The 15,932-nt window shown below is 38.0% G+C and overlaps 1 protein-coding gene across 2 annotated transcripts in view; it reads left to right on the plus strand.

Annotated features, from left to right (window-relative positions):
• sgms1a (sphingomyelin synthase 1a) overlaps positions 1–15,932 on the plus strand; it is a 28,469-nt gene that overhangs the window by 2,938 nt on the left and 9,599 nt on the right. The window contains exons 1-2 of one of the 2 annotated variants that reach the window (XM_084097681.1): positions 180–324; positions 14,034–14,896. In XM_084097681.1, coding sequence (XP_083953807.1) covers positions 14,256–14,896 — 641 coding nt within the window. In that variant the 5' untranslated portion in view covers positions 180–324; positions 14,034–14,255. Of the gene's footprint in view, positions 1–179; positions 325–14,033; positions 14,897–15,932 lie in introns of those variants that run through there. The other variant, XM_084097682.1, reaches the window with a different exon arrangement.

Consider the following 15,932-nt stretch of genomic DNA (forward strand, 5'->3'; position numbering starts at 1 on the left):
GATCACGTCACAGGCAGTGGAAGAAGACGGGATCCCCCCTCCCTCCCTCCTCCTCTTTCTTCTTCACCCAGCACCGATTTTTAGCAATCCGCCCACTGACGCGCACGTCTCCAGTTTCGTATACGCGGCCAAAACCACCAGCAGCAGCCCCATCACAACACAGCTACCCACTTCTGACGAGGATATATTACGCGAAAGCGGGATTGTCAGGAGAGGCGTGTTGTTTTGGCCTGGTTCGCGATCGCGTTGGATCGCCACGGCTCGGGATCGGACCAGCTACAAGTCTCCTTTGGAAAAAAAGAAAAGAAAAGAAAAACCAACACGGTGAGTTCGACTCAACGGAGCTGTTGATCTCTACTTCTCCAGGGCCTTTATAAGAACACGTTTCTTGTATTTTGACGTCAACTAGTCCTCTATATGTAAATAATAACCGCCCACTGTGGACTAACGTTAGGGGGATTTATTTTCCACTAGGGTCGAATGATCCTTTGCTGTGTAATCTCTCTTTAATCGCTTGCCTAGTCATCTGGACCAGCTCTACCGTTTCCGAAGGTAAAGAGGCGTTATGACACGACACACCGGCAGGCAATGCCAGCATTTGCCACGCAATATTAGTGGAAAGCATATTTGTTGGTGATTTCGTAGTGTAGTGTAATCAAGCATAACGCTCTAGCGCATTATAGTTAATGAAAACCGCAAAAATAATCACAGTGACTCATTGACATGCTGCCGAGTCAGGTGCGAAAAGGCTTTTGTTAACATTGTTAAGAGGCTGAGTGGCCCACATGTTGCTCTCTGTGGTTGTTGTTTACGCCACTTAGCCCGATTTAACATGTCCTAATTAAAATCTTTGCCAACTATGCCACCGAACGATTAAGGTATCGTTCATTCACCCAATAATAAAATTCAGTGTGAGAAGTATCCAGTGACTTTCAGTCTGTTATTTTCGCCTCGCTCAAGTCAAATTGAGTCCCTACAAGGGACTTCCCCTAGTATAATTTTACTAATGTGATGTCAACCGTCGTAAAGACGTTTTATACAAAACACTAACAATTTTCGAGATGTATGGTTAAGTGTGAGTCTGTAATAACGCGATTAATAATGACAGCTCTTATCTCCTCAAGCAAATGCGATTTCTGTTCGTATCTATTTTTTACAGTCTATGGTTCGTACATTGGCGCATTCGCTCTGCTTTCAGAGCAGTCAGACTGAAACGGATTTCCAGAAATTATTTTAATATTTCAAACTACGTTTAAATCTCGCTTGAAATGGATTTCGGATTTCATGTGAATTTTTTTATTATTGTTAAAAATAGTATTGCCTTTCACACTTGCTAAATCAGATATGCACAAAAATCAGATTTGGACTAGCTTCTGTAGCCTCATTTTTGTTTACTAAACGTTGTTGGGAAATGCTTATGTAAAAAAGTTTATGGATGTTTTTAAAACAATATTTCACCGTTTTTATGACCTCTTTTGGGTGGTTTCAAGCCAAGCATCAGGCCTATTGCTCCAACATTGTTCCAAACCTGTATGACTTTACTTCTTCCTGTTTTTTCGTGGAATAAAAAAGGGAGATGTTTTAGAAAACCTTTCACTTATTTTCAATCCCTTTCCATGAAGTAAAATGAATAGTGACTGAGTCTGTTATTATGGCTATAACTTCTCTTTTTGTGCTCCATGGAAATAAAGTCATATGGTTTTTTTTAACAACACGAGGGTGAGTAAATTAAATATTAATTTTGGGTAAAGTCTTCTGGTCTGTTGTAACGGTGGCAGGCAAAATATTATTTGTACCTGAATTCCAGTGACTTTTTTTGCACTCACTCTGAATCCATTCAGATACACATGAGTGATGCCTGATGGCTCTCACATGTCTCTTAATATTTCTCACTGATTGATTAATATTTGTCCACTAGAGCTGTAAAACTACTGCTGCGTCCTCACAGTTGATACTTAATGTACTGAAAGCAGTGAGGACTTTGACCTTGTTTTTTCTGCTTTATAGTAAATGGAGAATATCTTGGAAGAGAGTATTGACCCGTCAAAATGCTGTAAAATCACATGACCTTAATAGGAGAGAAGAGTTAAAACAGTTGGTCTTAAGCCACATAGAAAATTGCCTGATCTTTTTTAGGGCATGGAGGGAAAGCTGAATAAAATCTGCAGATGTTTTCCGTGTTGTTGAGTTGGCCGTAGTTCTGCAGTTTGAGACTCAAGGTTACAGATTGTTTCAGTCTAAAGAGACTCAGGAATGACTTGAAACTGGGCCACATGGAAGCCATACTGAGAAAAATGTGTTTCTAAATACTGGAAAGGAGAGCAGGAAAGAGGGAGATAGCAACATGCTCATATGGCCGTGTTTCACACATAGGCCTACATGTATAAAGGAAGATATAAATCACTGGTCTCTGGTGAGCAGAGGTGTAAAGTCCAGGGGTCAGAAAGTAAAAGTCCTGCCATATGTTTATTCCACCCATGAACTCAGCCAGCTGATTTCACTATCTCCTGGCTGAAAAACTGTGCAAATCCAGGTGATTGGAACAAAATACTGACCTACAACTGAGATGTTATTCCACGTCTCCATGTAATCTTAAACAAGTTAGATGTGATCTAAGATTAAAACCAGTTATGCATCTGGTTTTGCAATGTATGTATGAATAGGATGTGGAGTCTTTGTGACATGTCTCTTCAGTTTCTTTCATACTCCACCCTTTCTCTTTCAGTGTTTCCATTGATTTATTTTTCTCTCTGTTTTTCATTTTTTACTCAGACACACATTCTCTTGTTCCTGTGTTTTACTTTCATACAATGTGTCCTACTTAAAGTGAAGTGTCATACAGTCTAATTATAGGAAGAGGTCTATATTTTTATCATCAATATCCCAAGGAGGTTAATAACAACATTCACGAGCAGTGCTGTCCCTTAAAATCATTGGGCCCGGGACAGTTTTTTGTTTTTTTTTAATGTGTGGGCTCAATGAGGGGACACCTTATGAGACATTAGTAGGTCCCCTTTGTCACAGATCACAAGTAAGTGTGTGTGTGTGTGTGTGTGTGTGTGTGTGTGAAGGCATGATATATAGCCTATTCCCCCGCTCAAGCACACACATAAAGCTAGCTTGTCATAAGTAATGATTATGAATGTGTCAGAAAAAATAGCAAGGTGAGGTTTTAATTATTTTCTTAATAAACTACTGTTTTCTGATTCAGTGTCGGGTAGTGGTCGACCGATATATCGGCCGATATTTGGCATTTTTGAAATATCGGCATCGGCCGATAAGTTTTTCTGATTGGCCGATGTGTTGGAAGCGGGACTTTTATTTTGACGGCGCTCCGGACTTTTATTTTGACGGGCGGCGCTGAGAGAACACCAGCGCCTGAAGAGAACGGCAGCTCCTCAGATGATGTCAGATCAAACAGCGCTCACTCACATTCTCCGTCTTCATTAATTTACGATCTCTGTCAGTCATATCTAATACTTTGTTTGACAGAACTGGTAAACAAAGTAAGTAAATGGTAACTTATGCCAAGTAAGTAAAGTAAAGCGTTTGCTTTTATATTATTTGTAACAGAAAAGGCAAACAATCAGGCTAAAATACTTTCTCATTTGCCGTCAACATTCAGCAAATGCGCATCTACGTCATTTAAACAAATCTCTGAATAAACATTTAATTTCACAAACCTTGCAGATTTAATCGAATCCAGCTGTGATATCTTGTGAAGTGTGCATTACTGTCAGCAAGTGACGGTCGGTCCGTGCGAAGTGAGTGAATGCGAACAGAAGATCAGCTTCACAGGAGACGCGATCAAAAAACTTTAAATCCTTCATTTTAAAATATGCTGATATATAACCAGTTGCCAACTGTGTCATATTCATATCGTTTTCACTATGCTGTATGTAAAAATTAGCGTTACCTTGTCTTTATTTGAAAAATATATGATTACCAGCACGAAATTACCAGAATACTGAGAGCCCTGTTACAGTGTTTACTTTATTTTTATTCACATATTCATATATTTCTAAACAATTACTTTGTGAAAAATACTGTAATAGGATTGCAAATTTAAGAAGTTGCCATCTAAAGTATAAAAGCATGTTTATTTTAAAATTTTGTTTTATAATTTATTAAATATTGATTAAAATAAATATATATAAAAAATATCGGCTTTATATCGGCCACCCTGCTCTCCAAGATATCGACATCGGCCATCAAAAAACCAATATCGGTCGACCACTAGTGTCGGGTGCACAGATGATGTTGTTGATGTTGACTCGCCATCTCCGTAGAAGCCTATAGTGGATGCACCTATAGAGAGATGTATTTTTCATACGGATTACATAATCAGAGAGTATTTGTTGACTATTTGAATTGGTTCATTTAAAAGTAGACATTTCAAGCTTTCCATAGATATATTTCTCATGTCTGTGAGGCAAGTAGCCTATATATACTGAGTTTCAGTTCATTTTTGTGGCGTGCTCCAGTTCACAGAGACTGAGACGGCAGAAAGCACATATTCTTTTTGTATTACATATATTTTACAAAAGCACAACGTTTTTTTGTGATTGTGAGTTTATACAAATAAAAGTACCTTTACATTTTCAAATGATGTATTACCCTTGTCTGTATGACCATAAATTACTCTGTCATTTATGTTAATATTTTTCAGTTGTTTTCGCTGTTATCAGGGAAAAAATGCAAGTTATTGTGCTGTGCCGGTGCCTCCATGTCACACTGTAAGCATGCTATACTTTAGCGAACACTTCGATATGCGCCTAATAGCCCACATTTATCTAGGTTAACGTTAGAGCAAGCGCCCATGTTAAGTTGCTGATACTTGCATGTTTCAAATGATAAGCCATATTTGAGGTCAATGGATGATAGGAGAATGTTTGGATTTGCCTGACATACTACCACAAGGACCCACCGTTAACGTCCTCATGGACTGCGTGCCTGTTCCAAACTGTATTGGGCAATGTAGCTCCTACAGGTATGAAAAACAGGTATGCTTTCAGAATTCTGTCCTTTTTAGGGTCGCATCGGTTAACATCATGTCCTGTTTTTGGTTCTTTTAGATGTCTTTGGTCCATGTTGCGTTCATATTTCTGTCTAACCGCATCAGAGTTTGTTTGGAAGTGGACCGAGACCCACCTTTTCAGCGGTCTCGGTCCGCTTGTTTGGTGTGCACCAGGGTTCAGATGGCAGCGTTCACACTTAATCAAATGAACAACACCAAGAGTTCATTTCAATCGAACCAAACCTGCCAAGTGTGAGAACACCCATTTACTCTTCGAAAGCTCTGCAAACCAACTGCGGTTTGCAATACCTCGCAATCATGTTTGTATGAATGTTAGACAAGCTTCTATACGTGCGTTTAGATGGCAGGTGGTGTTTTGATGTGGTTTTAAGTGCAAGACTCTGGAGTATTCCAGCTGTTTTTTCAACCAGTTAATGCACTGATTACACACTTCACTTCATCACATGCATAAAAATACACGATTACTGCACTCAATGCATATTAAGGAGGTTAAATATCAGAATTTAATCTTATTAACAATATGTGAAGGCAGAAAGTGAGTATAATGAGGTAATAACAACTTTAAAGCATGTTTTGGGAGACCCAAATGCCCTCAATACCACTCTGTTTGTAGCACAGTGTTCTCACTCTTTACACACTAATGGCTACTTGGTTTCAGTGTGCCAGTGTTTATGGATGTGTGTGTTTGTGTGTTCAGTGGTTCATTATGATGCGGGCAAAGAACAAAGAGTAAATAGGCTAAGCCAAAAATTTAATTTACAATAAACTGTCCAGGGTTTACTGTACATTACTGTTCCTGGTTGTATTTTTATGCAAATTAATGGTGTGGTATTACAAACAAAATTAAGAGAAAGAATTAAACATGAGGAAAAAAGCGGGATTGAAAAAGAAAATGAGGAAGAGAAATTTATACATGTGTGGCAGGGAAATTTAAATTTGAGGAAGTGCTTTGTGGTTGAGTTACTAAAATGGGAATGTGTGACCTTCAGGGAGGATTTGTGCTTTCTGGGGCATAAACGTCCAAGTTATGTGGAGGTCAGATAGTTCCTGCTTTGGGGATGGTTATGAGAACATGCATACTAATAAGATTAATTGATTGAAACTTTTAAAAATGCAAATGCAAAGCAGGTAGAGCTGAGGTTATTGGAGTTTGTACCTAGAGCCGCAGGTGTTTAGAGGAGTTGGGATGGATGAGGACATGGTCAAGGTCGCACGAAAGGAGGAGTACATGTTTGCATAACACAGTTACATTGTATTTTATTACAAGAAAATAAGGGACTGTATTTTGAAGATAAGAGTAGCAGATGCTCCTTCTCATTATCCACACACACACAGGCGGGGTGTGGGAATAAAAAGACCTTCAACAGTCTTGTGGACAATATCAATGGACAACTTAAGGAGATTTATAAAACTTTTTCTTTGAGGAAATACCAATGATTATGTGTATGCATAGTCCACCACGCATGGTAATCTATATTGCTGGGTCAGGACAGGAGTAATCCTGTTCGTATAAAGAATTAGTTTAATTAATCAGTTATGGGGAAAAATAATGCGTTCATTTTTAATATTAGCCTACACATAAAGCCAGAGCAGAACTGTTGTCTGTCTCCGAGCAACACGCAGTGGTGTTTAGTTTCTGAATGCATCTGCATTTTAAGCCAATCAATCGGGTGAACCAATGATTCAATGGCCCATTCATAATGAAAGCCATTTATTCCTGAATTAATCAGCCTTTTGAAAGTTATTAAATGAATAACTCTATTGCTGCATCCCAATTCGCCTACTTGTACTATGCCTTAAATGTATTTACTGTTTTTGTGAAGAAAAAGTACATACTTCAGAGTGTGAAGCAGAAGAGTATACAGCTTTGGGACTTTTAGGCCTACTACTTCTTCATAATTGCCTCTTTTTTAACGGACATCAGCTCTGTTGCTTAGTTACATGCATCCTGTCACCGTATAAACTGCCAGTAATATATAATCTCATAGTATGAGGGGCCCGTACAAGCCAAAATCCATTCTTCTACTACATTCTCCTTTCACATACATACATTTCTACTGTCACACTCATACATTCTCCTTTCACATACATACATTTCTACTGTCACACTCATACATTCTCCTTTCACATACATACATTTCTGCTCTCACACTCATACATTCTCCTTTCACATAGAAATGTATGTATGTGAAAGGAGAATGTGTGTGTATATTTATATAATCGCAAACCCCATTCTTCAATGGAAAACAAAAGAAGATACAATGAAAGTCAATGAAGTTCCCCTTGTACTTTCACTGGTATGGACAAAAGACAGTTCTTCAGAAACATTCTTCACAATATCTTCTTTTATATTCCACATAAGAAAGAAAGTCATACAGGTTTGGAATGACATGAGGATGAGTGATGATGTCAAATGATGACAAAATAATAATTTCTGGGTAAACTGTCCCTTAAACTGCCCTCACAAATAAATAGCTTTCTCTCTTCATATAAATTGAGTAGAAAACAAAAGTCCCACTGGCATCAGCTGTTTAAGTTGCATTCCTGTAGCCTATATTTGGTAGAGCATGGTTCTAGCAATGCTAAGGCCATGGGTTTGATTCCAAGGGAACACAGCGTTTAGTTCCAACCCTGCTCAAACATGCTGCCTTCACGTGCTATCGGAAATGTCTTACTTCCTACTTCCCGCATTCAACTGCTTTGTTGTCAGAACGACCAGGAATCAATCAGTCACCAGGTTTATTCTTGCCTAATGATTGGGAAAATCTTATTAAAGCCAAAATGATATTTAGCTTCCCATTCTTTAAAGGGCACCTATTATGACTCTTTTCACAAGATGTAAAATAAGTCTCTGATGTCCCCAGAGAGTGTATGTGAAGTTTTAGCTCAAAATACCCAACAGATAATTTTTTACAGCATGTTTAATTGTCATTTTTTGGGGCTCAGAAAAACGTGCTGTTTTAGTGTGTATCCCTTTAAATGCAAATTAACTGCTGCTGCACGGCCCAGGGGGCGGAGCCTCACGAGCACTCGCTCAGAAGAACCAGAAGGACAATCTCAACAGAAACTCTGTTGCGGTGTTCATTTCGACTCGGAGTCGGACAATAATGCCCACAGAGCCAGAGAATATATGCTGTATAGAGATAGAACAGGTATAGTTTAGTTTAATTATGGTTATAATTTATTTGTCATCTGCTTTTATCCACTATTAATACAAGCCTGCTGTAGCAAAACCCGTCCGAATGATGACCAAAATATACTGACGAGTTCAGTGAAGTTTATTGTACATCACACAAAAGATGAGCGTTAGTTTTACTCCAAACACGCACTGTAAGAGCTGAATAAACACAGTATAAGATGTGAGCATTAAAGTCTTATCCATAAACTCTCTCTCTCTCTCCCTTTCATTATCATCAACATACACAGCGAAGTACACAAAACACTCGTTACAACTAACAGTAAACAAATATATACACACCTTTTCAGTGGGTGCTAAATAAACTGGTAACGTAAACCTTATATCTGTAAAACGACTTGATGAGCTGTGATAAAGAGCGCGCTCTCACTTTCATTTCTGCCGTGATCAGTAACGTTAGTCCTGTCGCTCTGAAGACCGTAAGCTGGATCACGAACAGTACAGATCCATCCTCGAGTAACAACGAGAGTAAATGAAGACTGCTATGTTCATTCTTACATCCAACAACAACACACCTCAATCGCTTAGGAGAGATTCTTGTCTACAGCTGCTCAAGCGTCGAACAATGGCGGACTCTGTGTCCAGCTCACTCAGGGCGGGGCTATGCTCAAACTGAAGTGTCAATCAAGGAGTCGTGGGAGGGGCCTGTGCAATTCTACGTCACATTTGCACCGAATCTGAGAACAGCTCATTCTGAGACAGTGCTTATGATTTATTGAGATTGTAAAAAAAAAACACTGGGTGGATTTTTATCATTCTAGGGTGGTTTTGCTCACACACTGCCAACACACATTTATGTTCAAACACCATGTAAAAGTGAATTTTGCATAATAGGTGCCCTTTAATAACTATAGGCCTAAACATTTAGCGTGTTATCTAGATAGTCAGCTTGCTGGTGATTCTAGAAGTTTCTGTCAGATACAATATGCTTTAAATGATTCATAGAAGTAAATATGCATTACTTTAATGACAAGACAGACACTATGACACTGTTGGAGAAAACTAATATGAATAGCAGTCACAGCAGCAATCCTTCTCCCCTCCGCCAAGTTTAAAGTTTATGGCTCGTCCAATACAGCATGCAAAGGCAGCATTAGTTTTCAAATAAGCCTGAAGGACTTGATTAGCTGGATCAGGTGTATTTAAATTAGCATTGAATCTAAACTCTGCAGGTCTCTCGCCCTACAGGAACTTAAGGCCCCTGCCCTAATGCATAAATGGAAATAAAAAAATGGCGTCTGTGACAGATTCAGGTTTACAGTGCTATGTTAAGGTTCATGTCTGTGAGGATGATGTGAGCTGTAGATATAAGGCAGAGCACCAAAATGGTGTTTATGTAGTCTTTGAAGCACTGATGAATTAATTTGCACAATATGGAGTCACGGAGATGGACACTGAAAACGTCTCCTAATGGAAAAATCCAAACACACACACTTGCAGAGCACAGTCAGAGATTCTAGTAGATGGTTTGCTTTTCTTCTCTAAAGAAACATTTGCTTTCCCACAGCCAAGAACTAGAGCTTGTGGGAAAGTAGAGAAACCGCAGCTCTCAAGGATAGTATCTCTCAGTGATTATGGTTGCACAACTGGTGGTTCATACACCTGCGTCTTCCATAAATTACTCCTTAACAGCATGACCTTTGATTTACCGTCTTAAGATGTTGAATATTCACATTTTGGGCTTTTATTTGGGAAGATAATTAGATAAGCATTTTTATGTCATCTGTTAAATTAGAATTTTGTGTTTTCAGATAACCAGTAAAATGTAAAACAGTTCCTAAAGGATTGAAATGGGATAATTTTGCTGATAACTGCATGTACATATCTGCAATTTTGAATGGTCATATGAACTCCACTAACCTTACGCAACTAACCCAACACACTGTTTCTTAAATGTGACTTAAATGATAAAAAGTCTGAACTAAACCAAAAGTATGATGCCACAAAAGTATAACTACATATTGTATTTCTATCCTTCAGAAATGACAGATAGAATTGTATGGGTTGCCAAACAAATGACTTTTACTTTCATGTGCGTTTAACTGCTTGTGAAATTTAAATATTAACCAAATTGTCCAGTTGTAAGCAAATCTTTATATCCAGCTAGTGCACTTATATGAATACAGGCAAATAAGCTATTTATTCTGCTGTTACTTTAAAGAGAACTGCGGCTTTTACCAAGAGAGAGTGCTTGTGTGTGTGTGTGTGTGTGTGTGTGTGTGTGTGTGTGTGTGTGTGTGTGTGTGTGTGTGTGTGTGTGTGTGTGTGTGTGTGTGTGTGTGTGTGTGTGTGTGTGTGTGTGTGTGTGTGTGTGTGTGTGTGTGTGTGTGTGTGTGTGTGTGTGTGTGTGTGTGTGTGTTCTGCTGCATGACTAACTGTTAGTAAAGACATCGCTGTGTGCTTTTTGGCCCAACATTGATCTTTATGTAATATTGGCTATGTTTAGTCCAATAGGCATTCTTTTGTGATATAGGTGTGTTTTTTCATAAATTTCATGCGTTTCATCATGTGTTAAAAGTTTCACCAATGACATGCATGACTGTTTCCACTTTACTATCAGCTGGACTGCATAATAAAGAACGAACAATATTGTAATGACGTAGATTTCAGTGGCCAGATGACTCTTGTTCATTTTTCCATAGTCTTTTTCTTTTGCTTGATTGCATATATGAAAGGAGTTGCGTCCTTGTATGTGTGTGTTCTGTAAATATTTGCCACCTTTTGTGAATAGGAACTGGGCCAGGTGTGTTAAGAGGCCATGTTTGTTTTTAGTCCATGTAAAATGAGGTTATCAAAACTGTGCAGCTATACACAAATGAAAAGCCTGTACATTTCTACTGTGATGTTTATTCAGTCATGCAAAAGCTCACTTGATCTGTTCTGCTGCTGATATAAATGCTGGTTTTGTTGAATGGTTTTGTAAAATGCACATGAAATTTTGAAATGAAATTTTTCTGTCACCTAAGATTATTTTAAAAAGAAAGAAAATGTTGAAATCCCTTTAGTTTTAAAGGATAATGAGGAGGATATAATAGCTCAAACTTTAGCATTGTGTCTTTTAAAATTAATTTTTCAAATTTGTTTTTAATGTTTCGATATGATATAAAAATGTCATAAAATACATTTTATGTTTTGGAATTGAATGTTATTCAATTTCACAGAATTTTGTGGATGTTAGAATAATGTGAAATGAAATGTCATGAGATTCCTTGAAATTCTACAAAACTATGACATTAAATTTCATGATCTTGTATTTTCTATGATACGCCATTGCATGAAATCCAATTGAATACCTTGCCTTAGTAATTATCAGACAGTGAAACTGGGTGAACAAGGCAATGATCAGATCCTTAATCCGGTTTAATTTTTAAGATTTAAAGAAGACAAAAGGGTTTTGAAGAATCACCAGTGTATAGGATATTTTATTTGTATTTATTTATGGTCACATCATTAAATGATGAAGATCCACTGTAATACGACTAACATGTGACACCCTCGGAAAAAATTGTAAATGCTAAATCAGTGTTACAATATATTTTAAATTAAAATGTAAAGCGTTTTCTGACAAGAGGATGAGCAATGGGAAATGTTGATGTCTGATAAAAAAAGAGGAAGATCGTAGGTCTAGAAAGGTGAGAAGTGAAAGCCATGCGTTTGCGAATGTTTTCTTGAATATTGTGTTGTTTTGTTCAGTGTTGCTTATCAGTCTTATCAGCTTATCAGTGAAATTTTATTTATGTCTGTATGTTTATCCGCGTGGGTGTTCTCGCACAAGCTGGCCAACATCCGCTTTGTAATTTTCTGTATCAGATGCCGTCACCACTTTGGAATTTTTGGGGGAAAAGGTTATGCATTTGGTTTGTGTACAAAGCATCAGCAGCAGTGTTAAATTATGATTTATAGAAAATCTTATTAAGTAGGCTAGGTTTTATTTTAGTCAAGGTGAGATTTGTTTATTCAAGTTGTCAGTTTGTTCACGGTTCATTTGAAGCTTTTCTTATAACTAATGCATCATCATAAACATCATACACCCCGTTTACTGCTGATAACTTACTGGAAAAACTGGTAAACAGTAATTAGCATAATCAACAGCTGAACTCTAGATAATAATTAATTGTATTGAATATAAATGTATTGTTTTTGGACTATTGTTAACATTAGTTAACATGAACAAACAATGAGCAATACTTCTGCACCATTTATTAATCTTAGTTGTTAATCTCAACTGTCAAAACTGTTGTATCTGTTAACATTAGTTAATGCATTGTAAACTAACATGAACATTTTTATTAGCTAAAATTAACAAAGGTTAATAAATGCTGTAATAATATATTGCTCATTAACAGCTCAAGTTAAAATGTAACTTTTAAAATGTTTCAGCACTGTTAATGCATATCACAAATTCTCCTTGTATGTCTAATGAATGCGATGTGTTGTAACACATAAAATAAGGTTGTTTATAAGTAATAAACAAGATGAGCTGATGAATCTGACCGAACCGGTTTAGCGACTTTTAAAAAATGAAACTAAAACATCATTTTAGAATAAAACAAGAATAGATGCTGTGGGAAATAAAAAACTAAAGCAGCTTTTGCCCATAGGTCTGTTCACTAAGAGCAACACAGATTCCTATCGCTGCTAAAAGGATAAAAGCTAATGGTTGGCTAGTCATCTGACAAATGTCCTGTGGTTATTTGGCATAATTTCCAAGTTGCTGTTTACTTGTTGTTGTTTCTTAATGCTGACTGGTTATTCTTTGTGTGTGTGTGTGAGTGTTTTTCCCCTAAGCTGATTTAATAACCAAAGGTCTTCCAGACATAATGTTGAGTCAGAGACTTTTAATCTCTCTCTCTCTCTCTCTCTCTCTCTCGCTCTCTCTCTCTCTCTCGCTCTCACTCGCTCTCACTCTCTCTCAGTTTGTTTGCTCTTTGTATTGTTTATGCTCGATTACGCACACATACAAGTTATAGCTTGGCAAGTAGAAGTCATTATCCGCATTCCAGAACATTAAGGGGGTATGTGACATTGTGTAACAAGTAATATAATATCTATCTGTATGCTCTATCAGCAAACATGCATACAGACAGTACATACATAGTTAAAAGCTGAAAATATAGATTTTTAAATAAAGTTTGTTCAACTCTAAAATTAGCTACACTTTATGGTCCTACTGATATATGAGAAAAAATATTTGTTATTAATCATGTTTCTATTTTCCGCAGCTTCGAACCAAACCAAACATCTCAGAGATTAATTACAACATTGCATGCATTAAAAAAAGAAGTGTATGACAAATGGAAAAAATCGACTGTGCTTAAGTTATTTTATGAGTCAAGGAGTGACACATCCCATGAATCATTATGAACTATTGGTAATAAGTGGATGCATTAAATTGACCAAAAGTTACTCTAAACACATTATAATGTTACTAGATATTTCATTAAAGAATCTTCACAATTATTTTCACAATAATATCAAGCCGCTCAACTGTTTTAACATTGATAATAATAGGAAATGTTTCTTGAGCTCCAGATCACAATATATGAATGATTTTTAAAGGATCATGTGACCAAAGACTGAAGCTTTTTTTCCCGATATTTTTTTTTTTTTTTTTGCCATGCTATGCCACAGTTACTGTTGTTGGTCAAAACTGCACAGGATGCATGCTCTTGATACACACAAATGTCTACATAATTGGCAGCAAATATTATTGTTTTCTATTACTGCTAGGGCAAATAATTGCTTTTTCGGTATAAATCACAGTCTGTTAGCTAACTTGAATGTGCTTTTCTTTTTCAGGGCCATACATTGGTGCACACTGACACTAAGGGATTCAGCACCCTTGAGACTACAAAATTTGGGTTACTGAGTTTATCACCGCAGAGCTGGACCTCCCAGCTACTCTCTTCCAATGTCCCAGAGACGCTATGACTGCTGTCGGGGCACCAAACTGCTGAGTGTGGGTTCAACTCCCCTCCCCAGCCCCTGAAACGGCCCTCCTACTCTCTCTCTCACCCAGACATGAAGGAGGTGAGGCTGTGGACAGCCAGTGATGTCTCCGATTGGCTGACAGATGAGGGCATGCAGGAGTACACGGATGCGTTGCGGAACAAGGACGGCCCTGCCCTCTTGCAACTCTCTGAGGAAGACTTTAACGCCTCGCCTTTGTCCCTGGTCACCGGGGACGGTGGTCGACAACTTTTGGAGCGCATAGAGACGTTGCGCTTCACCAGCCACATGAAGGCACACAAGAGCAACAACCATGAAAACAGTCACCACGCCAACGGACACGTCAGCGGCGCCCTTGCCAACGGCAGTGTTAGCAACGGCAAGATCCTCAACGGCTTTTCAAAGAACAGCTTGCACTCTGATGCAGTTCGTATCTTGGTTCCGCCTCTGCCTGAGCAGGAGCGAACGCCGTATCCCACAGAGTGGTTCAAAACAGGTGTGGCCTTCCTGTACGCTCTGTGTTGCTTCCTCACAACAACAGTTGTGATCTCAGTGGTGCACGAGCGCGTCCCACCCAAGGAAGAGTCCCCGCCCCTGCCAGATAAATTCTTTGATCTGTTTGATCGCGTGGAGTGGGCGTTTTCCATCTGTGAGATCAATGGCATGCTGCTCGTGGGACTGTGGTTTGCACAGTGGCTTCTGCTTAAACACAGGTTGGTTCCTCACTCATTATACCAGTGGTTTGCAACCTCTTTGATTCCAAGGATCCGCATTGTCCACATTAATATTCGAAGGCCCCCTGTGGTTGGTGTTTTTTTTTTTTTTTTTTTTTTTTTTTTTTTTAAACGTATTTTAATCTATGGACAGTTCTAGTATATGTTAATAAAAAAGTAACTAAAATAATTATAAAAAATTGCAGTTAAAATAATTACACTGTTAAAAAAAAAATTTGATCCCACTCTTTTTAACCCATGAACCTACATGACTTTTCCAGTCATTTTTATGGCTATCTTTGCAAGGATATTCATTGATATAATGAAACCCCTATAGCCCCTTAACCTAACCTTAACCATCACAACTAAATGCCTAATCCTAACCTATATGAATGTAACCTTTATATGAATAAAAATGAAGTTAATTCAGCCAGAGCTCATACCTGTATTTACTTCCTGTTTTCGGTCGAAGTCCACAGTAGTCGATTGTCGAGTTCTCCACTGTTGCTTAGTTACCTATGATCACGCGCGTGAACTCGACAATCGACTACTGTGGACTTCGACCGAAAACAGGAAGTAAATACAGGTATGTGCGCTTTTTTAACATCACTTTTATTCATATCTTTCACATCTACTGCAGTCAGATTCACCGTGTTCACTCTGAAGGAATCACTCACAATGGCTGTGCACTTGTAATGACACATCAAGGATGTTAAGAGGCTAAAAGCAGGTTTAAAACTTGCCCCATTGAAGTCAACAGGGTGCAAATTTTAAAAAGAGGATAACACGGTGTAGGCAACACCGATTTTTGTCGTTGTTCTCTGTACTGACAGCACTCCAAATTTACAAAAAAATGTTAAAATTGACCGGAGTTCTCCTTTAAGAATTTATGCGCATCTTGCCGTTTCCATCCAGCAAAATGTGCATAAAAATAGGTGGATGGAAACATAGTCATTGCTGAGAGCATTGTTTATATGAATATGTAAACATGTTATGCATGCTTTCCTTTCAATAACAAAATAAACAGAAAAAATAT

The sequence above is a fragment of the Abramis brama genome (genome assembly GCF_963993115.1).
Source record: "Abramis brama genome assembly, chromosome: 21".
Taxonomy (NCBI): domain Eukaryota; kingdom Metazoa; phylum Chordata; class Actinopteri; order Cypriniformes; family Leuciscidae; genus Abramis; species Abramis brama.